Genomic DNA, 26,334 nt, shown 5'->3' with positions numbered 1-26,334 from the left:
TAGTGGTGATGAGATCATGATTTCCTTTGATGATGGCAAGGAATATGAAATCTGCAGGGTCACGACAAGTTCACTACGCTCAATACTCCCCCTTCTCTCCTTCTCGTTTGTCCATTGTCTCTCACTTCTTTACCACCACCCCTTCCCAGGCGGTTTGTCGGCTTTCCGAGTGCCGCACAGTTGCTGCAAATAGATCTGTGTCGATTCGGCACCAAACCGCAACTTTAGCCATCAACGCCCGATGAAGCAGCACCGATTAGGCCGAATGGCCAAGCCAGTGTGGCCATGATAAAAATTTGCCACTGGAAGATGTGGTAAAGGGCAGCAAGCCAACGCTGAATGCTTGCCGCTGATATGTTCGTACGGGTGGCTTACCAGTGAATCAGATACAGTGAAACCTCGTTAAACCGTAGTCGGCCGGAGCTTGGAAAAAGTATGTACTAAACGGTAGTACTGTTGAAGCGAAATAGCATGAGATCGCCCACTTACCTGTCGAAAACGGAACTCGGAGAGAGTGCGATGAAAGGCGGAAAAAAACATGCAGTATTTATTCACTTCGCGGGACGTAAGTGTTATTTTCGTTTGATGTTGCGGCGGCCTAGCACGACGACAGCGGCCTCAAACTTACTGAAGCTGCGTGCCAGCTTCTCAGCCAGCCCCCCTCCTCTCGGCAAACACTCGCACGGCAGATTCCTCGTTGGCGTTACGTATTCTCCGTGCACGCGCGCAGTAGTGCTGCATAAGTCCCGGGGCGCCTTTTTCATTGCCGGGTGCCGGAGTTCGGAAAACTTTTCGTTTGGAATAGCTACGTTATCGCACCCTTGTTCTCCTTGCGACGATCGCATTCGTGAGGCTGACGTAACGCACAGCTTCTGCCACTGTCGTCCTCATCACTGTCGACCTCATCACTGTCGCTAGTTGACACTTCGGCAACAACAGCGGCAACGATGGTGAAAAGTCGAACCTCGTAGCCGACATCTCTTCGCGGTCGCAGCAGCGCTGCCGAGCAACTTCGCATTCCAAATGCCACACACTGTAGTCAACAGCAGATCCATGTCGCGGGCCAGCGCCGACTTCTTCGTGTCACGTTCGGTAGCACGGACGATGTCTAATTTTTCTTCTATGCTGAGCACTCGGCGTCTTTTTTTATCCTAGCTTCGACATGACGCGAGTCCACGCTTGCATGACGCCACAACGCTCTCTGGCACGGCGTCCATGCGGCGTCGAAATGATGTTGATGTTGATGCGGCTTCACGTGCAAACGCACAGGGCGCTTGGAGGCCGTTGTACCGATCTCTGAGGCTTGTTGTTCTGCAGGGCCGCCCAATGGAGACGACGCACCGCCGTGTTTGCGCGACGAAAAGTGGAAACGCTACGTTTTAACCGATGCGTACGCAATAATCTGGTACGGTTTATGCGGATACAGCATACATTATGTTCAATGGCCGCTGAGTCGGGGAATTGACTTTACTACTTTTAAACCGAAACTACTGTTTAAGCGGGTACGGTTTACCGAGGTTTTACTGTAACAGCCTAATCAGCCTGTTCTTGGCACATGCTTTCAAAATTATACGAAATATTCGCCACGTTTATTGACGTTGTTTTGTCGACGTCACATTATCATTTTGATCAGTCCTGTTGACCCAAACAAATGTTGATCTGACAGAGGCAGCCTCGGCCAACGTGGTGCCGTTGTGCAAATTGCAGTGTTCAGTCACTCTGTGTGCGATGCCAGCATCGGGTCGACGTCAGGGAGAGCTCGCATTGACAAAGTCTGTCACACCCTTGGCGCTCGTTTTTGCACCGTAAACCAAGTGAAACGCTTGTTTGGGCAGCATCAAGCACAAGTGGCCCCGCAGCGCATGCTACATGCACACGGGTCTCTACACCAAATATATAAAATAGCAGGTTTTATATTCTCGGATCAAATTATTATAATGTTGACTATTCGATTCGATTTGGTGTTTTATTTGGTATTTGCACACCCCTAATTTTCAACCCTCCGAAGGCTTGCATGTGTCACAGGACAATTTGACAAAAGTGTAGCAGTGCACACTGGACGGTGTGTTGTATGTTGTTTGAGGCTGACAACAATGGGCACTAAATGCTTCCATTCTTCCATACTTCCATTCTGTGAAGGTAAACTCTATTGCATCTTATTTGGGCCTGCCAGAATTGGAGGCATGCCACATTTCTTTGTGTTATAAAACTTGGTGCACTTAAGAGTGCACATTTGATTCGGGGAAATCAAATGTTAAGTATCAGGTTAATACTGCTGAATGAAGAAGTGGTGTGTTCGGGCATTTTTATTTTTAATGCATTTCTTTTTATTCAGCTCAACGGATAGTTTTGTTGGTGCAGTCAAGATTGATGTAACAGAAGTCGACTGTACTGCTGCTAGATTAAAATTTTGTGGTTACTGGAGGTTGACGTGTAAATTTTGAAGGAGTCGATGTGCGTGCTATCCTATGTGCATCTTATTCGATGTGATCCGATGTGCATCACCATCGTAGAATCCCTGAATGGCATGCTTTCATACACAACAATCATGCTGAAACACGTATACTATGATATAGTTTAGTGTTCAATGTTGGCCCTTTTCCTCTGTTTTATGAATTTTGCCTACCTCATTGGTTATGATGAATCACTAAGCAATGCGTGTTTGCATGTGTGTAGCAGGTGCTGCTCCTGTATCTACGGCCAGTGTGGGCGAAACTGCATTGTTTGCTGGCATACAAGCAAACACAATTCCAGGACTTCCCGGTGCCAGCCGACCTGCTGAAAAGGTGTCAAACGCTGGGTTTCTCTTTATATAATATAACCTTTCTATCCATCTATCTACAGGACGGTAGACCATTTGGCTGTTTAAAAAACGCCCTGGCAAGCTTCTTGTTTTCCAGTTTCCCTTTGCAACTAGTGACCTATTTATTTATTTATTTATTTATTTATTTATTTATTTATTTATTTATTTATTTATTTACTTATTTATTTCAGCATACTGTGCGTCCTGCAGGGGTGGGTAACAGTAAGAATTTCAAGTATTAATGCATATCACACATAGAGCAGAATATCAAGTTCCAGATAATACAAGTGCAGTACAGCAATACAAGTGGTACAAATGAGCTGAGACATTACATACATACATACATACACTACATAAAAAAAAAGAATAAAGAATATCTATACTTAAAGCATCGTACATATTTCTTTCATTTAAAGGACCCCTGGACCACTTTTTATCGAAGTGGAGAAAGGCATTCGAAGTGAAAATAGGCTATTTCAGAAATACTTTGCCTCAAAAAAAGTACTTCAGGTAATTCAACAGAAGCACAGTCAAACACGGCCTCCGCTGCACCCCCGTTCCTTGTTCAATGCCTTGCACTAAGAAGGCTACAGTGCAATGTGGCGTGCCCACAACGCTCCGCCTTCTAAACGTCACCGTGGCGCGAAGTTCAAATTTCATTTTGGATGTTAGCGCAGGCGCCGTGACTTTCGCCTTTGGTGCCTACGACGCGCTAAACGTAAGCCAAGCGCAGCTGTCCTCACCAAGCCGCAGTGCACTTAGCCAGTGGACTCGTGGTGGCACCCTGCGGCGGCTGCAGTATCTACACCATGTAGCCAACCGCAGCTACCAATGGTAGCTGCATATGGGAATCTACTTTATTAGGAAATAAAGCGTCCTGAACAGAGTGAGGAGCAGGCTTTTGTTTGAAAAGAGAGCGTTTGAGAGAGAGATGACTTCGCGCTCCACTTGCAAGCTCAGCGCACAGCATTCGACAGCAAAACTTGGCTGAAATGTTGACAGCAGCGTGTGCCACCCAAGGACTATGTTATTTCATCAAGCCCAAGGGGTGGTTCAGGGCCCCTTTAAGAACATAGAAAGGAGGTGCCTTGTATGTCGAGCCAATTCAAAATACCTTTATTTTTCCCTCAGCATAGTAGGCTAACAGGTACCCACCTATGAAACGTCCAGCAGCGTCCACATTCATTGACATTGGTTTTTGTGCTTTTCAAAATTACAGGGGAAGGGATCATCCAAAATATATCAATGTAATGTAAAGGTAGATGCAGGTGGTACTATATGTAAAGCTTTTAATCATTTTGTTGCAACTGCTTTTTCAGGAAATTTTTCATTTTTGCGAGATGTTCCGCTTAGGGTTGTCTGAATACTGAATCTTAGATTTCGAATAAGGGCACATGAATATTCAGAAAATTTAAATATTATATGTTTAATATTAAATTCAAAAACTAGGTATTCAAAAATTTTTGAATATTTGGCTAGATAAGGATATACGAGACAAACCGAATGCATTGCTGGTCGTGCAGGAGCAAACACAATACTCGGCGTTTGTATATATCTAATCTAAGAATATGGGTCTAATTTTGTGCTGAATTTTGTAATGATTTCACACTTCTCGCGAAATTTCACCTGTCAAATGCACTCAGCCATTCAACGTCCCATCTTTGCGGAGGAGCCAGCCTCTCGGTAGCAAGGGGCACGGGTTTGCGGACAGCAAGATTGCTCTTAGAGCTCAATGAAAGCAGATAGCAACGGTGTGCAAAAGAATCTAACTGCACTAAGAATGCTCTTTCCAGGAGTATAGGTCCAGTGGGCCGATCCTTAACAGCAGTGCCCGTCCAAGCGGCTTCACTATTCAAGTATGGCAGCTCACCGCAATGCAGTGTATTGCATGCCTGTTACATTTCAGGATACAGCATTTGCCAAACCACTAGTGCAATATATGCTTTGGCGAAATCCAGGACTTGTACTACAGATCTCTCAGGCGATGGATATTCCACAATGGGCATCACCACGATGCCCGTGCGCATCGCGGTATGTTAAAAAGCGTTATTCTGAATGAGTACGGATGCATTACACATGTCTGGAGTTATAATTAAAACATTTTTTTAAATGCAATTGGAGGTGCCCTCTCCCTTCTTGTTGTATAATGCAGTATATCTCTTATTATATTGGCGGTTGCATCATATTCTTGCAGATGCAGTTTCTTGAACAGTGAGTCATTCAGATGTCTCACACTGAAGGAAAACAGCGGAAGGGGACTTGCTGCATAAACTGTGCTGCAGAAGTGCTGCTTGCATGTGGCTTTTAAAACATAAGAAAAAGAAAAGACGGTGTTCTGGCAGTTATTTTCTAAGCAACAGTCATGGCAAACAGTACAGTAGCACTTCGTTTTGGTTGGATTTTGGTTGGTTTTGGTTGGGGGGGCAAAACATTTGCAAGCATTAAATTTCGTGAAAAATTATCTAATACAGTTAAACCTAGATATAATTCAGTAAAATCGGCAACTTCCTTCATGATATAGAAATTTTGTTGTGTTGAAGTTCGACCTGTTATGCAAATAAGTACAGTCGCCGATCAATTTTTCTTGCATGGACTGGGGCCTCATAATTTTCTAAATTATCCAGCAATCGGAAAATAAAAACAAATTTGAATGGGGAAGCAATTCATTTTGATGAATTTGGGAGCCGACGCCGAATGAGACAGTTTCATGCTACGTCGACGATATGTTGACATTGGCGGTACGAATTAAGCGAAGCCAGCCACACTTGCGCCTGCACTCTTCCCCTGCAGCTGATTGCGTCGCCCACACTGGGACAATGCTATCTTGAAAAAGCGGCAGCAGCAGGGAGCAAATGCTTACGTAACCTCCAATACTAAACGCACGGGAACACAGCTTGCGTGATGGCATGCCCACATGCGGCAGATGCGTTGTGGGAAGGCACTCGTGAAGCCACCATCTTTCTTGTCTCACTCGCACTTTCCCTCACACCTAAAGCACACAGAGCGCAGAGTGGGATAGGATCTTATCGCACTTGGACTTTATACAGAACATGATGTCATCCCTGCGTGATTTGAGAGGTGCTTTTGCAAGCAGCCACTTGTAATTCAACCATTTGGCCATCTGTCTCCATGAAAGTTTCCATTTATTGTCCTGGAATTCCTCAGCGGCAGCAGTGAAATTTTGTTATATTGAAATCACATACAAACACACTTCGTTATATTGAGGTTTAAGTACATGGTGTTTTATGGACTAAAATATTAAGTTATACTTCATTATATTGAGAATCGTTATCTCCAGGTTTAACTGTATTCAGTTTTTTTTTTAATTCTTATCAATTCGATTCAATATCCTATTAGGTATTCGTACATCCCTAGCAATTATCTATGAGATTTAGGTACCTCTAAGTTCAGAAACTCTGTAACAAGCATTGTGCGTAAATGTGCTTCCAGGCACCCAAAGAGGCACCTGCTCAACCACAGCGAAGCGAGAAGCTCATGCGCAGGCTCATGGAGAAATATCCCAGTTGCTCTCGGTGAGTGCACCACATTCTGCTGCTCTTCCTCATCACTTGCATGATGTTGCACGAGTACCGACACATTTTGCTAGTTGTAAAAACTACACTAAGAGCTTCTTCTCATGCAAAGGAGGGTCACACTTGGCAGGTATGCATGTCAGAAAAAAGTTATGCATGTCGGAAGAAAGTTATTGAACATTATAATGTGTGAAGTTGTGTAGAAATTCAGGACTTCACGTCATTGGTATTATCGTGATGTACATGACGAAGAGCAGAATTTGCTGACATCGTGTAGCAGTAAGACCAGGTATGATTACCTTGCTCTTAAAAAAAAAGTGACCATAGAGTCCCGCGCACACTTACACTGCATACACTGGTGCGTCGCATGAGCAGCAAATACGAAAACGGAGCAAGCCATTGTTTTGAGGCGCTTTGACAAACCTTGATAATTCATAATTCAAGGAAATGCATTCTGGCCTGTATGCATTTTGCTGACTGCTCAGTTGAGTCATTGCTTTCCCTCCACGTGCACATTCCAGTGAGGACATCCAGGCGGCACTCAAGCGTGTTCACAAAACAAAGAGCTTCAAAGGGTTAACCATTGCAGACATCTTCAAGGCCACATCAGAAGTTTTAGATGAGACATTCCCACAGGCTCGGGCAGCCGACACCCAGGTATGCACTCATAAACTGTCTGTTTGAAATGGCTCTTTAACCCTTTGACAGTCAGTGACGTAAATATACGGCGCCGCAAACAAATCCGAAAATGGTCGATGCCGTATATTTACGACGCCGTCTGTACATTTAAAAAGCGCACCAATTTCCTAACTTGCTGTCATGTGCTGCCGCTATGTGGGGATAGAGGGAATTTTTTTCGCGCGCCTCCCTTCCTTGGTTTTCGTTGCATGGTTTGTTTTGGCGCTAGTTTGCTCCTGTGCGTCTATATACTGCCGCTCGCGCATTGGCGTGCACGCAGGCAGGCAGCCGTTTGTATTTTGTTTAGCAGGCGGTTTCAGCTTTTTGCACTTGCGAAATTGATGGCTATTTCGTTCCTAATTGCTCAAAGGGCAACCGCTTGTTTCTCGTTCGTTTAGTGCTCACAGGGGTACGCATAGGAAGAAATGCGTACATGCATGCGTTCCCGTTTCTTTTCTTTTTTTTATTAAGGCATGTGAAAACTAATTGTCCAAGCTGGTTGGCGCTACGATGAAGATTAGCGGAAGTTTGTCACACACGTTGCTTTTTTTTGATGGGCACACAACCAAACATTCTTGAGTGCGCGCACCTACACAGTTCGATTACACTATGGACGTACGTATTAGTGTAAGAGCAGGAACATTTGAGGCTTGCGAAATATTCTCGTGTGCGGATTTTCAAAGCCTTGAACTATGTGCATAAAAATGCATCAAATTTTAATTCTGATAAGTTTATTTCCTTTTTTTCTTGTTGTTGTTCATGAATGAAGTGTGCATATATACCAACGCAAAATATTTTTTTCTCACTTTACGGTCACCCTAGAAAAATTACGGTAATTTTTTTTTCTGAAATAAGTCCCTAAGAAGAATCGGAATTTGCAATAAAAAAATCGACCCTGGGCAGTCGCATATGGCGAAATAAATCGACCCTCAAAGGGTTAAGTAGCATCAATAGGGATGCCCTGAGGAAGAACCTGCATTAGCTCAAGGTCATTGCGTCACACATGTAAACTTGTCGCCGACGACACACTTTTCTGACCTACTTTGGTGTCTTGGATTCAACATGGCATTGCCAATCTACAGCCAGATAATAGATACTCACTTATTTTTATTCTGTTATAATTAGTCTGGTCAATGTTGGCGATAAAGGTGGTGCAACAGGCTAAGGTGGTAGAGGTAGAAAAGAATGGAATTCAGATGGAAATGTTATGCCACCTAAAATGTGTTTATGTACTCTGGGTATGCAACATTCAGCATGTCTTGCTTGCGTTAGCTTCACTCCCCCAAGGTGGGTAAGGGGAGGTGGGCAGTGCAGTGTATATGAGGCTAGTCTGCTAGCCTCACATGGACATGTTTGGCCATCATTGCCTTTACTACCACTTTTTGACTGCACAGGCGAAATCCTTACTTCCATAACACTCAGCATCTTCAATTTAGAACATGAATATTGACAAATAAGAGAGAATTGCCAAATAATTTGGTGCACCGGTAATTTAATTAAACCTTTGAGGGAGGACGCGGGAATCAAATTGCGAAAAAAAAAAAACTATTTTTGGCAACGACGCGTTTCGGTATCTGCAACGCCTAATCTAGGTTGCATCAAAATAGTTTGACTGAAAACAGACTAAATGTGCAAGAAAAAAAATTATTTATGAGTGTGCTGGGCAAGAAAGCAGCTTTAAATCGCGTAAAATCACCGCAGTTCACGGAGCCCTAACTCGTCTTTCCCGCCACCAAACACCGCCATCTTGGTATCGTTTGAAAACTCTGAAGTTTCGCCATTCCGTTTCTGAATTCTTCAGTCGTCGCCATCTTCTAACAAACACAAAAGAAGCGCGGGTCTGCTAGAGGTGGTCACACGGACCCTACAATGAAAGCGCGCCTCCGATTGGTTGCCGTGCTAAAAGGCGTCTCGCCATTGGTTGCTGGTGTGGCAGCGGGCAAGCTGGCAACCGCAGTGGACTGCAGTTGTCTGCTTTGCAAACCACGCCGGCATCTTTCTTCGTTTGACACTCGTAAAATTAGAATTTCTGAAAGCTCCCAGGTCAGTGATAGATCGTCGCTCGTTCGAAAATAAATTTTCGACGAAGCATGCCTTCGGAAAATGGAAGCGCGAGCCTCCTACAACGAGAAAAAGACGGCGGCCAGCGGGAAAAGTGGAGCACCCGACTGAACACACGGATAACATGCCACGATCTTGCACCGTGCGATTCGAGCAGCGAAGCCGACAATCGCCCCATGCCGTCGACACTGATAACCGATCCACCGAAAGACGTGCCAACGGAGGCTGTCACACCTGTGCGCACGGCCGCGCGAGTCAGCAACCGAGATCGCGTCGTTGGAGGCGACACTGGTCGAAGGTCCCCATTGCCAGCAGAGACGGTGTACCCTGTTTCCGATGCCTCATGCGACAGGGACACGCAACCTGCGAGTGAGCCCCAACTGTCGAAGAACTACAGTATGGTGACTCAAGATTCACCAGACGAATTGTCGCCCGAACATCGCACGATTCAGGCGCGCCTCGAGCTGCATTTCGTGTCAACGATGATGGAAGAAGCGCAGGCTTGCAGCGTTCGCGACTTCGTTCGCGCAGTGTCCGCAACTGAGCGGAAGTTCAGTTTGATGGACCAGCAAGGCCAAGAATAAATTTCGGCCCCTTGTTACAATGAGTTCATTACTGTGCAGGTTTCCATCATGAACTCTTTGATCACCAAAACTCTGTACCCAGTGTTCTGTGGGTGTGCACTGCGATGCTGGCTCGGTCTGGCAATGAAAATGGTGCTGTCATGCACTACTTGTGGCCCTATTGAGTCCCAGTGGTCCTCTCAAAGGAAGGAAAGTGTAAGGGTGTTTGATGTGAACATTCGCTCAATGCAAGCTGTTCAAGCAATAGGGAAAGGGAAAACAGCTTTGAACGATTTCTGGGCCACAATGAATGTGTTCCATCGTGGTTTACACCACAAAACATTCCAGGGCCACTTGAAGGGACTTTTCAAGCCTGCTACAGAGGAGGCTGCCAACAACTACTTTATGGATGCTGTAGCTGCTGTGAAGATGTACAGTGAGATCGAGGTTGGCTTCACTAAAAATGTGACCGTTGTTTGTGATGGCACTTGCCTCACGTGCGGTCATGGCTCCCACATAGGGGTTGGATGCATAACAGAATTCCACACAGGGCTTGTGCTGGACAGTGTTCTGTCAAACTTCTGCCTTGGGTGCAGCCTGGGGCCAGCAGAGAGTGACCTCACATGCCTTCAGTGGAGGCAGCAGCATCAGTGTCCAAAAAACACTGAAGTTGGCTCTGTGCGAATGGAAGTAGAGGCTGCATTGCAGCTTTGTGGCCGTTCATCGGCCAAGAACGACCTGCGATACACAGCAGTTGTCTCTGACGGAGACTGCAGTGTTTTCCAGGCGTTGCAAGATGAGCAGCCATATGGGTTTATAGCAGTCACGAAAGACTGCATAAACCATGTTAAAAAAGAAAAAATGGGCACTGGCCTTCGCTGCATTCTGAGCAAGGCCAATAAAGGGGAACCACTGAGAGGCAAAGGTGGGCTCACACAGCAGCTAATAAAGAAGCTAACGAACCACTATGGCCTGGCCATCGGCGAGAACCCCAACAACGTTGCTGCAATGCAGAAAGCTATCATGGCCACATATTATCACGTGACATCTGCCACCAGTGACCCCCACCATGAGCTGTGCCCCCCTGGCCCTCTCAGCTGGTGTGAGCAGAGAGCAGCAAAAGCGGAAAAAAAAACACAGCCTGCTCACAAATAAAAGCTTATGAGCAGAGTTGCCCAAACCATGCTGCCTTTCGGAAGTCCACTTGCTGGAGTGCTGCAAGGGTGGAAGGACCCAGAATGCAGCTGAAAGCTTGCACTCAGTTATTTTGTCAACAACGCCTCACATTTTGCAGTAGAGACAGCAGTAAACGAGGCAGTCGTGAAATATAATTCAGGGAACCAAAGAGCTTACTCGGAAATGTTTGCTACCTTGGGTGTACATCCTGGCGCCCTTGCCGTCCAGAGGGCTCAAAAAAAGGATAAACACCTGAAGAAGGCATCCAAAGCCCACCAAACAAAGAGGCGAAGGTGTAAGAAGATGCCTGACAGCAATGATTCAAAATATTACAGCCCTGGTGCTTTTTAATAAATTTGCAGTGCTTTTATAACTTTGCAGCCATTTTTCTCAATTGCGGATGTTTTCTTTTTCTTTTCTTTTTTCTTTTTGTCCATCACCTTGCTCGTGGAAAGCGTAGCGCAGCAATGGCTGGACAAGTTTTGGTCCAGTTTCTTTTGCTGTGACCCATAAGCTATGCTGTACTTAAAGGCAGTCTTGAAATGTTTCTTTATCTTTCCGTTATTTAATTATTACACAATAACTACACAGCTCCATGCAGTGAAGCACAGTCATGTGCATGTTATGTTGAGCAAAAAATTATTAGCGCACTAAAAAAAATCGTACACTGTCTTGGTATAGATTAGACATTTGGGCAAACATGCTAAGTATTCCCAGCTCCCTATCGTGTTTCATTACTGTGCCAGGCTTTCTACAAGCAAGGAACTTCTAAATTCTTATAGAACAAAACCTAATGAAGATATCCTTATGAAATTTTAGATTTGTCTCTTTATTGCAATGTGCAGTGTGTGTGCCAAATTTCAGTCCTTTCTGTCAAGAAACAAAAAAGTTAGTTCTTATTTCCGCCTTCCTTAAGCGCCAGCAAAAAATCGAAAAAGAAGTGTTTGGAAAATGACACTTTCTTTAATTGTTTATCTGGATAGGAAAATTTTTGCAGATTCGAAATACAGTAGAACCTTATTGCACGGCGTCCTCCCTCGCATGCTTGACATGGGGGAGGGGAGGGAGGGCGGGTGTTGTACTTAGCCTGCACGCATCACGCGAGCTTTATCTTGAATGCAATCTGCGTTGGGGCAGTCTAGGTGGGCTGATGGCCTGTAGCTTTGCATGTGCTGTGTTCCCGCCGTTTGCGTTGAAGTTATGTTTGCCTGTACGCGCTAATACTAAGCTTGTTAATTTTTTTAATAAGTGAATGTTTACAAGGGGGCGTTGTACTTCAGCCGCGGCCGCGTATAGCGTGGCTGCGCGAGCCCAGCCTTGAATACGATCTGTGATGGGGACAGTCTAGGCGCACCGAGGACCGATAGCTTCGTATGCAATACAGTACCCATACGCTTGCGCATCATTCGCGTTCACGAAGTGAAACATCACTGTCTGAATTCATTTCCTGCTCTTGCTTTCACCTCTGTCCACAGGCAATGTACACTGCAGGCCTCCAGTAGGGTGCCTCGATGCGCACGCCCTTGGGCACGGCACATCGAGGCACCCTAGCCTCCAGGATCGGTAGCGGTGGTGGTCACTTTGAATGTTCGTCTTAACTGAAGGACACGTATGCGGCAGTTTGTCCTAAGTGGAGGGTTCTTTTTTGTTTTTGTTTTTTTCGTGTTGAGTCTATGGGAAAACAAACGTTCCCATGTTGTTTGTTATATGCAAGAATTTGGCCTAAGTTTGTCTTAACGAGAGTTAAGAGCAACCCAGTTGTAACAATTATCGGTTATAAGAACGCAATTTTAGTGGCACTTGAATATTGTTATAAAAGGGTTTGACTGTATCACCACCAGTCCTGTTGCGATAAGCATCTTCGCCTATCTGTTTTACAGCGTGTGGTCCAAAGTGCCTCTGGTAGCGTACTGCACACTTTTAGTGGGCAATAATCCAACACACACCTTTCGCTGCTGCAGGCGGAGGACATACGCGGGCGTCACATTTCACTTTGGCGGCATCCCCCAACTCGATTTCGTTTCGTTTTCCTGTAGCGCTCTTAAAACACAGCGCAATAGGAAAACAACAAAATGCGTCTCGGGCTGCCAGAGCACCACCAGCTCGATGCACGTCGCTTCACATTACGCAGATGTCAATAATGGTTGAGTCTGTAAAAATTTTTTTACTTACTTCAGATCGTACGTTTCCCCGGTTAGTACATTCTTTTCTCATGTTTTTTTCCAATGTGTATTAACAAGGTTCTACTGTACGTAGAACATGGGGGGTAGTAAATTCACAACTTACCTGAATGTACACAACTGTAAACCGAGGAGTGGCTGGGAAGGTTCTGCCCGTCCAACTTTGTCCACTGCTGTGCCATATTAAAACTATCGTTGTAGTCGGTGACATCAGAGTCACTGGATACCGCTAAAAGCCCTGCCATCACTGTCATCACTGGCATATAGTCTTCAGAGCTTCACAACTCTAGCAATTAAAAGCCACGCTTTCGCGACGGGTGTGGCAGTACAAAACAGGCAGCCTATATCTGCCTGACGAAACGGGTCGGTAGGCCCTCTAGCGGGGCCAGAAAGGGAACTTATCTGAATGTGAAAACAGACTGAGTGAGGCCGGCTTGTTACCGGCACCTTAGAAGAACACCCAAACATGTGGACGATGCAGCTCATCCTTGGCATTTCTTGCTGAATGACACTGAAACCGTGTAAGACCCATCCACACCACAGAAAGAGTTAAAACTGCACAAAATTAAGGTCGCATCAAGTCGTATTTGTAATACATGAAGCAGCTGTTCCAATAGAAAGCGTATTGCAGATCAAATTCAACTGCACCGCGAAGTGAGACTTCTATGACTTCATCGATTGTGTAGCCCCCCCCCGTTGCTTGCTGTGTATGAAATGGGTAGTATTAGTTTGCTCATGGAACTTTTCTTGTTACAGGCAGAGGAAGACCACAAGGTCCCAGCCAAAACGTTGCCATTTGCTGCTCCACAGGTAAGTGCACTGAAATACACGACAGAACGAAAAAAGACAAGTGCAAATGCCTGGCAACTGGAACAGTGAAGTTGCGACGATAGAGTGCTGCTCTACAGGAACGGGCAGATAGATACTGGGCTGTTTCCATGTTGACAGCATAAAGGAAGTGAGCAATTGTCTGTTGCGAGCCTATACAGTCGAAACAAACGCTGGTATATTGGATTATGGGAAATAATGAAGTAATTGTAAAATGATTTTTCTTGACATCGGCATGTAATGAATACAGTTGAATTTCAATGTAACAAATTATTTTATATAATGATGTAAAATTAAAATTTGGTTGGTCAAGCTTCACTTCAATAGAGTATTGATCTGCAAAGATGAAACTGGGAATGTGTGATGCTACCTGATACCAGTTATAGCAAAGCCAATTTTTTGTTTGCATTTGCACCTGCACATATATATATTCGAGTGGTGAAAATATTGAGTACACTCAACAATCGACTTTTCATGCACCCAACCTTTTGTGCTTATGTGATTATTCCGACTTCCCAGTGCCTCCGCCACTTCTTATCCGTAGACCTCATCAGTATCAATAGTGATATCTGCAGGACAGACCGATAGCTGCCGTAGCATGATTTTGGGACCATGTGTGGCCCCCACCCATGTTCTAAAAATAATCTGTTTACTGTTCACCAAGAGCAGCGATCTCCAAATGACAGCGTTAAAAAAAAAACTTAAGCAAATAATACAAGCGGTGCACAATAAAAGCCAGTGTTTTTTCACTGCACAGTTCACAAGCGGACCCTCGGTGTGAAATATGCACGCGTGTCCTGTGCTTTGAGACTTGTTTCAGCTGCTAATGTTATGAGGTCGTTCGAGTTCAGCCGCTGCCAGTTTCGTAAATTTTTAAATGTGATGCAGTCCGAGTTAGTTGACGTGATGTATCATGCGGCAGCTTCATGACTGAGCTGCAGAAAATGCTTGTCCCATTTCTTTAACATTAGGGAATTAATAAAGGGCTTCTTGCACAAAAGGATCGGTTCCAAGCCACTGCCGTCCGGTTACGAGTGGCTCTGAAAATTGGCCTTTTTGCATCGACATAATGGGCCACGTGAATAAGCTCAACGTAAAACTGCATGTAGAAGCATACCTCATTCATGATCTCTACATGGCTTCAGGTGAACATTGCAGATTTTTGAGAAGCAGGTGCAAAATTTAAATTTGGGGAAGTTTCACTGCTGTTCAAGGATCAATGTGGAGACTTAAGACAGCATTTCCTTCCCCATTTGAGACCAGAATCCTCGGCGGTCTGCCCACACAATGGTGTGAGTGGTTCTCTGACCTTGACTTCAGGAAGGACAAACTGCAAAGGTTCCAAAATTCATTTTACTGCGATTTGGGCGCACTGCCAGCTTCCCTTCAATTAAAAGTAATTGAACTGGCAGACAATTTTCAAGAATTCAAATATACCGTATCTCCACAATTCTAAAGCGCATTTTTTTTTTTTTTAAGGGACACTAAAGGGAAACAATAAATCAGTTTAGACCAATAAAGCATTGTTTGAGAAACCTGCAGGCAGTCATTTCAAGAAAATAGTTTGAATATTAGATGAGAAAATGAAGGTCCAAGTATCAGTATTTGAATTTCACGCCGAAACGCGAGCGCCGGTACGTCAGCGTGACCTCAGGGATTCCAAAGTTTGTTTTCGCATTTGGGCCGCGTTGGCTGAATAAAGGTTCCCAAAACTTGGCATGTTTAATATTTGGTTACTTTAGAACACAATGTAGTCAATCTGTACCGCTATATATAATTTGTAGGCCCTAGAAGATGCCATCAAAATCCAAGACGTCACAGCCCCCAGGTGCGGGAACTTAAGTAGGCGTCGCCACCCGCATTTGGTTCTTGCGCTTTTTCTGGCTTACCAAACGTCTTATCGTTGTTAGAGTGGTGTTTTTGGTGTTGTAGAACGGTGATTTACTGATGCAGAAGAAATCACTTTTCACTTTAGTGTCCCTTTAAATAAAAGGTGCGTTAAAATTTGCATGTGTGTTACAATCGTAACTAATTCTATGCAAAACCAAAATTAAACCAATTCTTAATAAAAAAAGAAGGGAAAAAAAAGCTCATTGCAGACTAGCTAGCCACAATGACACTGAACGGGTCGTCTGAAGAAAGCGGCACTCTGAGACGTCGCAAGGTGGGTCCATGGTGCGTGGAATGTACTCCCAGAGACTATGGTTGCGCGAGCCTCCAGGAGTGTAGCATTTATAATGCATTAAATGGAACTGAAGATGACCTTCTGTGGTCGGTAGACAGCGAAAGGGAGGTGTCGTCGGACTCCGATAGCCACTAGTCGCTAAGATTCGGCTGTGTGCGCCTGTATGCCTCTATATGTTCCGTAATATCGTTTCAACACAGTATGTGTCCACTCAGGTTTCATTACTTCATGTCTGCAGTAGAATTGGCACACAGTTATGTTTTTGGATATTTAGGCGATACTAATATAAGTGCGCGTTGCAATCTGTGCTGCAGTAGAATCGTGCATATACGGTAGTGCATTCTGCTTAGTGTCCTTTACAGCATCTTGCGGTCGTCACATGCTTTTCCATTTCTAACTAAGTTAATATGCGAATGTGCTTGTGTAAATATATAAATATTTTCTTCCCTGCTGATCCTTTTGGGAAATTCTATTCCACATTTACTTATTCGCATGATTGTTGTGTTTGATGTTTCTGTTAATCAGCTGCTACTGCTTTAATGTGTTGCAATTTGTATTTGTTTCGATTAGTGCCATTTCGATAGTACAGTGTCTCATACTATATTATACATTGTACTGAGCAGCCACCATCATTTTTAATAGAATATTTAAAGCCTTGGTAATTGTTTAAAATTTTCTTTACAACTTCATGCATATTGTGCTTTGCACTTTGTTTCAGTGCTGTTGCCTGTCATGATTGACATGTGTGTCAGCTTGATTCGTATTCTGTTCTCTGTAACTATTGTGGAGTTCCTACATGCTTTAGAAGAGATTTAGTTGGGCTCAATGTTTGTCAATTTCTGTCAGTATTGACAAAGACGCTCAAGAACAAGTGAAGGACCACACAGTGAGCGACGGAACAAAGAATGTTAGCCGTAACATTAAGAGACTGGAAGAGAGCGGTATGGATTAGAGAGCAAATGGGGATAATTGGTATTCTAATTGACAATAAGAGAAAGAAATGGAGCTGGGCAGGCCATGTAGTGCGTAGGTTGGATAACCATTAAATCATTAGGGTTACATAATGGGTGCCAAGAGAGGGGAAGCGGAGTCGAGGACGGCAGAAGACTAGGTAAGGTGATGAAATGAGGAAATTAGCAGGCGCAAGTTGGTATCGGATGGTGCAGGACAAGGCTGATTGGAGATCACAGGGAGAGGCCATCATCCTGCAGTGGACATAAAATAGGCTGATGATGATGTGTTTTTTCTCAAGCTAATGCGGTGTGGCTATCATCCAAATAGGGAGTTCCCACATAAATCATTTCCGATTACGTACCTCAGATTCTTTTAACTTCAGGCACATTCCATGCCAGATTAGCCAGCATGTTTTTTTTCTTCATACATTTCAAGTATAGCTGAAAAAATTTACACGCTTGTTGGAGTTCAAAACTCGTTCTACACATTTATTTCTTTTGCCAAAAATGTTATAGCATTTTGGTGACAATTAATGTTTCCTGCCAAGCTGAGCCAGAAGGCATCAATCAACATTTTTCTTTCTTTCAAAGGCACGTTGTGTGATTCAGTCATTCCAGTGGTGTGTGGTAAGACAATGAAGTGATGTGACTGCCAAAATAACCAATATTGCAGATATTGAACACTTCGAGTGCTTTTGGAACAAGGAAAGCCGATAAAATAGAAAATTTTGAATTGTTTTCCTTGGAGTACGAAAAATTCCACAAGCCGCAAATTAAATGTAGAAGGGTAGACTCTTTGACATAGTATAGCTGGAAAATATTTCAACCTTGAAAGTTCAGCTCATCCCCTGAAAAATAACTGTAAAGTTCACTTTTCTATTTTGCGAAAAGCTTTGTGTTCAAGGTCAGAAACGTAGCTTTGATGTTCAGCTTAAAGATGTGTAATATGTGATTAGATAGCTCTACATGTCTGCTATTCATGTGAGACATTATAAAAAGGTATTTCTTAAACACAAAAAGTTATTTTTGGAATTTTTTCGCCAGCACCAGCTTTTCTCTGACGTGCGTCCAAACTTGCTGGCCTGGAATGCAGCCGACAAAGCTGGCTTCATCTGCAACACAGATGACAGAAACGGTGTCATGGTCTGAGTTTTATTGCCAAAAGATGCGTGTTCCAACGCATTGCAGCTTGTGCTTGTTGTGTGTCAGATGAACCATACATCCATTGCACATAGAATATCACAATGTGTTAAATTTTGCAGGGAGTCCTGCAGAGTTAAAATGAAAATGTACATTTCCTGCACTTTATGAAAAGAGATATTGATGCTTAAGGCACTAGTAAATCCAGAAAAAGCACTGGTATCGTTCACACAAAGCATTTGAAGAGATTGTCGCATTGCGACGTAGAAAGCAGTGTGACATACAGGGAGCAGGGCACCTTGTGCCCTGCTCCCTGGAATTCAAAGACTGTCATGAGACAGTGCAAGTAGAAAACATCTTCATAATCGCAACTGAACACCTACAACAAGGTCTTGTGGTGTGATGCGTTGCCGCTGTTCATAAGCCTGAACATGCTCATCTATAAAATTTGTGTGCCCTGCTGAGGATGATGTGCTTAGACGTAGTTGACAGCTGCTTTTTGCATTCCTCGGAAAGAAAAAGAAATGCGAGTCAAGGCTGCAGTGCTTGACGTCATTCGTCTTTGTATTAATGATAAAAGCCAATCAGAGTTGGTTCAACAGTTTCTCGGGCTCACTTTATTGACAGTCTCTCCTTGCTAGATGGCATTGCAGTAGAACCTTGTTGATATGTTCCCATTACAAACAGTTTCTCGTCACCATAGTTCACCATTGAGAACTTAATAAATGACCCACCAGAGTTACGCTCATTATTAACCGGTTCACCGAAAAACACGATTTTACGGCACCAACGTTCAATAAATCTCAGAACTGCGATCATATGATATGTTTTCAGGGCACTAGGTCCCCTGTAAACAAGAAAATGCATGAGGCATGCGCAATCGAGAACAGTATATAGCCAACCCTCTAGCGTGAAAATGACGGCACGCACAGTTTCTTATTCCGGTACCAGCAAATCTCTGCCCCAGTCATCGCACGCCGCATTCACAGCTGTCGCCACCAAACCTATTGTGATAAGCATCTTCACCTATCTCCTTTACAGTGCATGGTGCGTAGGGCCATCGGTAGTGTACTGCATGCTTTTAGTAGGCGATAATACAAATGTGCCGCCATTCCCTGCTGCAGGCAGCACGATGTGGGCAACATGTTTTGCTTCAGCGGCATCGCCCACCAGCTCAGGTGTCTTTTCGGTTTCCCATCACCCTTTTAAAACACTACGCAATAGGAGGACACCAAAACGCATCTGGGGCCGCCAGCTCGGCCTGCGTGGGTGTCTCCTTAAGCCGCAGTGATTTGCGCAATGCTTCGCCTTACGTAGATGTCAGCAATAGTAGAGTGTCAAATTTTTTTAGTTACTTCGGATCATACGTTTTCCCGGTTGGTACGTTTTTTCTCATGGTGTTTCCCAAAATGTGTGAACATGGTTCTACTGTATTTATACTACCTGCGCGATCCACATACAAACATCTTTAAAAATAATTTCTTGTATTTAAAAAATACGTTTTTGTAACTTGTCACATGCATAGCCAACATGTAGCGCTATCTGATGATGTATCACAAATGGTTTCTGGCCGACCACCAAAAGCAACCTTTTTGACCTTGGAACGCAAAGCTTTTTGCAAGAAATATTTTCCGGCTATACTATGCTAACTGGGCTACCATTATATATTTATTTTGCGCCTTCTGGATTTTCCTGTCTTCTGGAACAAAATAATTGAACTTTTGAGTCTTTTTGAATCAGCGAGAGCTGGTAAAATTGCAATGTGTTCAGGTATCAGATACCTATTATTTTGGCAGTCGCATCATTTGCCCAGCGGATACCTTTGGATGTAAGGATTGCCTGAAATTTAGACTCTAATGAGCTGGCTTCAACTTGCACTCACAACGACTGTGACTGCCTAGAAATTTTGTGCGGGCTTGATGATTCATTGCCTACGCTTCTACACTACTGAAACGTAATCATTATGCAGGAAAATCAAATTCATAGAATTACCAAAGTTGCAGTTATGACAAAACAATGTGCCCCTTAAAAGACAATGGTGACACCTCCCGGACCACCTCTCTGTCCTGTAGATGTCTTTGTCTTTGGCGCGGATAGAATGGCGGTGAACAAGTACGAAAACCGCGTGCTGTAGCGGGTAAGGTGAACAAACTTGTTTTCCACCCTGAACCTCTATTATTATTTCAAAGTAATATACCCATCGCACAAGGACATGGTGATGAAATTTAAATTTCAATTCTAAAATAATTCTTCGCTCCTTCTCTGAATGCTAATGCCGCAAAGTCAACACAACTAATTAAATATGAAAATTATTTGTTGGAAGCATGTTTAATTAGCAGAATAAACATTCTAATTTATGCCCTGTACCGTTACTTGTGTTTATGAATTAATTTTCACTAATACAGTCGACTCCCATTCGTTTGACCCTTGTGGGACCACAAGTGTTGGTTGAATTATCCAAAATGTTGAATTGACAAATGGCAGAAAAGTGAGCAAATTAACCCCTTCAGTCATGGCGTGCACATTTGTGGACGTAACTTATTTTTGCCATTTCTGTGCACGTTGCAAGGAGTAGACTAAGTAAATTGGGCCTTGTGCTTTCCTAAGGCACACCCATTTCACTTCCCAGTGAAATGTATCACTTCAGACGACTGCTTTGGCACTGTCATGTTGGACGAGACGTTTGAGGTGGGGCATTTCAGTAGTAGTAATTGCAAGAGATCTTTATCTTCTTTTTTTTGTTTCTTGTAATGCTTGCACCTGATAATTAACCTGTGCACGTATTTTGAGTGGGCGATTCAATATTTTTATTGAAACATCGCGTGATTTACTGTACATTAAATGAATATTTAATTACTGTGTAATTATGGTGGGTCAATACATAACAAAATTAACAGTCGTTCTCGAACCTTGACTTGCTTTCTATAGAGTTACCAGCACTTTGGCATAAAATGATGTTAATTTCACACACTTATTGCCAATCGATCGTAATTGGTGATTAAAGGGTTAAATACGTTCCTGTCTGCAGGAAAATAGGCAGTTTTTAATAGTTTTGGGTAGTTCTTGGGTAGATTTTTTGTTTACTGCAACAGCAAATGCTTGATATTATAGTGTATGGTATCAATTTGTAGGAGAAGGAATGGGCTTCCTAATGGTGTTATCTTCAAGCAAACATTCATTAGCGATTCATTGATAAAATTATTTATCTAATAAAAATGTTTCGAACAAAAACGAGAAAACTTAGTAAAAAGCATAGATGCTGTTTTTGCACCAAGTGAACATAAAAAATTTTCGAAATTTACATTTTGAAGAAAAATGCTATATACAACATTCCTGCAAATAAAAGCTTTGTATCTTTAGAACTTCTTCACACACAAAGAAAAACATTGCCATGTTGTATATCATTTTCATATATGGTATTCCTTTTGCTCTGTTAACAGTAACAAGGGTTCGTGTGCCTTCAGATATTACTTTGTATTCCTTTTGCCTTCAATATTGTGTAACACGGTAATCTTTTTGTAGCCCTATTCCTGTTGGAAATTTGTACTTTTTATACCTTTACTGTTCAATATGCCCCCCCCCCCCCTCCCCCCTTACTTCATGCCCTGCCATAAGGCCTGTAAGGTCCTTTTGAATAAATAAATAAATAAATAATTAGTCCAAGTAGCTATCGTACTACTGTGCAAACTGCCGCACTACAGAGCCCAATGCCGCGGTCAACTCTCAGCTCATCTCGTGCAAAACTACACTCCTTGCATCGCCGCCACCGGCAAGTGATCCTGCCCAAATGACATTGACACCCTGCAGATGAGGACTGTGACTTTTAAAACACACCGGAAATCTGTAGGTTTGAGCGCGGCCGCGACAATACGGTTTGGAGTAGAAAATGGAACTTACCAGCAGGTACCTGTCGATGCTTCGAGGCTATTCGACACACTTTCGCCGTTTGTTCTACAGTTAGATGTATCAGAATCATCATCTGAGCTGATGCTGCTATCACCATCACAAAATTTTCACTCTGACTCACCTGAAATCGTGGAAATTCACTGTTTTTGAAGGGCAGCTGCGTGCAGCATCAACGCCATGTTGGAAGCTACGAGTGCTTGTCACACACAGCTAAAAGGTGCTTTAAAAATCCCTTCCCCCATTGTGGAAAAAAAAACGAAAGTGAAACTAGAAAAGTTGTTCCTCTTTTAGGCGCTGGATGGTGCTAGTGTCCAGAAGCACGTCGAGTGTGGCAATATTGTAAGTTGAAACCATCGACCATATGTTATCCATGTGTGTAGGTGTGCGTGGACAGGAAATTAAGATTGCCATCATCGACAAACTACTTCAACGCAGTATTACAGTAACTATACATGGTTATCTTTGGCCGGTGGCCCACACGCCTCAGCACTATCGTCACTGCTGACAAAATTGTGAAACAAATTTTCACCGACGATTACAGCACTCCCTAATGCAAATTTTGAGTGCAGCTGTTTAGGTGTTTTAATTCCTGATGCATTGTAGCAAAAAATGTCATTCTGAACGACAGGGTGCTCTCGGCAGCATTGCGGAGCCTCTGCAGAGACAGACTAAGCATTTCCACTGGTTCCGTGTCTCTTCTTGTGTCGTCTGTTTGGCACTTTAATACTTCACTAGCGTCGCTCATTGTTCAGAATGAAAGCGTCAACACAGGAATGTTTGGTTCACACGGAGCATATTCTCCAGCGGCAGCGGCGGCGGCGCAGTGGGTCCGAAACCCGCGCCAGCACTTTGTCTCTGCGCTCGCCGCATGCCTGGTCACCGCCGGCACCCTGCTTTCCCCCTCACCCTTTCACCATACTCATCTCCGCTTTCCTCCTTGCACCTATTCGCTGTCGCCACTTTTTTCATCCTCCACTGTGCGCCACATCAGCTTATCTTTCGCTGGGCTCGTTTGCATGGTTACGTTGAGGCACGTCAATGCTCGCCGCAAGAATAGGCCCCTAAGATCTGCACTCTAAAACATGTCGCCCAAGGTCCAGCGCAAGTTGCCGTCATCGGTGCAGGGCCAGTCACTGCCGCGACTGTTATCTCCTGGGAACCAGTAATGCCGTCTGCTGAATTTCTTGCATTTTCAAGGTTTTTCTAAGCACTGTGTGCATGAGGGGATTGAGGTGGGGCTTTAATTAACTGAAGCGACATGATTTTGCATTTAAAGTAAACAAACTTTCTTCACTAGCAATGTGTAGTTTCTCGCCGGGACTTTCCATTGCATTTCAATGAAGTGACTAATAGAATTAACCAAGTTATAATTAACCAAAGTCGACTGTGTAGGTGACCCAAGGCACTCTACAAATAATAATAATAATAATTGTCTGGTCCTTGGTACCACCACTAGTTACCAATCTGGCCCTCTGACCAAAAAGTTTGGAGATCCCTGACAAAGAGCAAGTCGAAATTGCACATTTTGGCCTGTGGCATGGCTTGGCCACAGCCAGCTAGCCAGTGTCGTCAATGCCATGCCATCAGACTGATTGCATGGTTATGGATCAGCATCTACAAGGCACACATATGTAATTTATTGTTCCCATGCCTCGTTCCAGCAGGGCAAACCGCCAATTGGTCATCAAAATATACAGGAGGTCCTTTTGCTGTCTCTTCCGAGGTGTCACTTCTTTCTTTTGCATGCTTTGTTTTTTTGCTGATATAACCGTGTATTATAGTGAAAATTGGGTATAATTAAGGTTTTCTTCCTCTTTCAGATGCAGGCTTGTTATAACAAAGTTTGGCTGTATTGCAGTCTTTGCGTAAACCCGTAAGAATGCTTTTGCATTTAGATGTGTGTCCCAGCTTATTACTTGCCGTTTGTCGCAGCAGCCTAACAAGCCACGGCTTGTGCTAAAGGCGATGCGGCCCAGCCAGACGGCCATGTCCCAGCCACAGCCGCCGCCGCCTGTGCAGCAGCAGCAGAAGACGTGGACCAGCCGCCATGAGCCGCAGCACTCATGGAACGGCCGTGCTACTCAGTGCAGCATCTGCCTGGAGGACCTCAATGGCCTCAACAGGGAGATGCGCACCTCTTGCGGGCACCGCTTCCACGAAAGGGTGCGTGTGAGAGTGTTGCTTGTGTCTCTCGGTACATGCAATTGCATGTTTGTAAGATAGGGTAGGTGTCAGAGAGAGAACCTGAAAGTCTGTGAATGCTGTGATAGTGTGTACGTGATGGAGTATGTGTGAGTGTGTTTGAGGACATGTACTTGTTTGGGTGCATTTGGGTGAGAGAGTGAGCACGAGTATGGAGGGAGGTTTTGCAGAAGTATACTTGAAAGAGGGACTTTAACATGGGAAGCTAAGCAAGTTGGTCAGGCTTCATGTATAAAAATGAGCACAAAATAATGCAGACTTATAAAAAAGGCAATCAGCAAACACACACACACACAATAAGAGTGCAGTGTTGTATATACTACACAGTATATTATTGTGTAAGGGCCTTACTTTTTCATAAATTGGAGCCCGAATTTTTTGGTTGCAGCCCTTGCACAAGTAATAAGTAAACTTGTATCTACTTTGAGAAACAGACATGCTTGCTGCTTTAGGCAATGACTTTGGCAAGATTTCTGTCAGCTTTGTGTGCTACCCCATTCATCATAGTTGACAGGTAGCCACAGAGCTGAAGCAGTTGGAATCTGGTTCAGCAAGTTTCCTTCAGCATTTGTGTCCAGAAGTGCTGCACTGGGCAGTGGATAAAGACAGCAGGATGTAGGAGGAAAGAAACTGTACTGTTTGCCACACCTTCAGTAGATGGCACCATGAGCCTGAGACCGCATGAGACGCTTGGCGCATTATAGCCTGCACAACTGCTGCACCATAAAAATCCCAAATCATCATCAGAAACCACATAAATACATGTTTGGCAGTCTGCTCACAATTCTGCGATATGGAACATCTTAAGGAAGGCAATTTGGTAGCATCACGATAAATTATGGAATGCGATGTTGTTATCAGTCACAGCTGGCTACAGTGAAGTCTCTTGATTCTAATTCATGGATAATGAAAACTGCTCTCCTGGACACAGCAAGGTTCCGTGTATTTGAATAGAGAAAACTCCCATGAATGCAAAACTCCAAAAAACACACAATGGTTATTTCGAACAAAATCTCCGATTACCATGCACTGCTCTTTGGGGCTTATCTCGTACGCATTTACTTTAACAATGTACTCCCGGTATTTCAAGGCCGGCATGCATGTTATTAGCATGACAGCATTCTCGACAGGAAAGCAGCAAGCGCTAACAAGTGCAGAGTTTTCGAAAAGGAAACACAAGGAAGTCAAATGACTATTGTTGTGGAACAAGATAAGTCCCAAAGGGTGCAAACGGTTTTAAAGAGCTTTTAAGAAAGGCAAGTGTTCGGTGCATCACTAGCCATAGTAAAAATGAACGGGAAAGATGCGCAGGAAGCCAAGATCTAACTGGAGCAAGCAGAGCAGCACACACTTTATCATGTTGCGCTCACCTATGCTCCCCTCCTAGCGTACGCTGGATCACGTCATCTCAAACATTGAGCACATGGGAGTACTGTGCTTGTCAAGCCACCATCCTCTTCTGGTCACCCTCGTTCCCACAGAAAATTGCACACTTACGGTGCACTGGGCTCCCAGGTGAAACCTCGGAGCCCAGCGACTATTTTGGTCTTGCACGCTGTACTGCACAATTGGCTAGGTGCTATATTTAAAAGGGTTCTCCTTAGTTCAAACTCTGTTTTATTCGAATAAATTTCTGGTCACCTTGGAGTTCGAATTAACGAGATTCTACTGTAGCACTTTGTTCAGTTCCTCTTCATGGAGGCAGTGTGAAGTGGGGGTAACATACTGCGCCAAAGGTTTCATAAATGAATCCTGGAGACTAATGTGTCCAGTATCTTTTTTACAGCATTTAATGAACATGGGCGCAGATAATACTGTTATCTAGTAGGGGTATAACAGTAAATGGTCTTTTACGGTTATAAAAGCGTGTTGCTGTAAAATGTGGAACCCGAAATTTTGCTTTTCTCGTCTGCAGTGCCTGCAAGAATGGTTCAAGACGGACCACACTTGTCCCAACTGCCGTGCGCACACTCTATCGGACAAAGACTTCCCATCATTGGGATAATGACCATCCTGAAGGGAGCCTATTTTTTTACAGACCTGGTTTTGTACATTTATTGCACATAAGTTGCAATAACATTTGTGGCCTTGCAAGTTGCAATAAATGGCTTTTTTTTTACAAGTGA

The 26,334-nt window shown here is 43.9% G+C and overlaps 1 protein-coding gene across 7 annotated transcripts in view; it reads left to right on the top strand.

Annotated features, from left to right (window-relative positions):
- LOC139059068 (E3 ubiquitin-protein ligase TTC3-like) overlaps positions 1–26,334 on the top strand; it is a 181,445-nt gene extending 155,111 nt beyond the window's left edge. For 5 of the 7 annotated variants that reach the window (XM_070536921.1, XM_070536920.1, XM_070536916.1 and 2 more), the window contains 6 exons: positions 2,677–2,786; positions 6,254–6,336; positions 6,858–6,993; positions 13,751–13,804; positions 23,939–24,169; positions 26,124–26,334. In XM_070536921.1, the coding sequence (XP_070393022.1) occupies positions 2,677–2,786; positions 6,254–6,336; positions 6,858–6,993; positions 13,751–13,804; positions 23,939–24,169; positions 26,124–26,213 (704 nt within the window). In that variant the 3' untranslated portion in view covers positions 26,214–26,334. The remainder of the gene's footprint in view (positions 1–2,676; positions 2,787–6,253; positions 6,337–6,857; positions 6,994–13,750; positions 13,805–23,938; positions 24,170–26,123) is intronic. The other 2 variants (XM_070536918.1, XM_070536919.1) reach the window with 2 other exon arrangements.

The sequence above is a fragment of the Dermacentor albipictus genome, chromosome 4, assembly GCF_038994185.2.
Source record: "Dermacentor albipictus isolate Rhodes 1998 colony chromosome 4, USDA_Dalb.pri_finalv2, whole genome shotgun sequence".
NCBI classification, from domain to species: Eukaryota; Metazoa; Arthropoda; class Arachnida; order Ixodida; family Ixodidae; genus Dermacentor; species Dermacentor albipictus.
The sequence above is the reverse complement of the archived record's forward strand: the minus strand, read 5'-3'. Positions and strand labels throughout refer to the sequence as shown.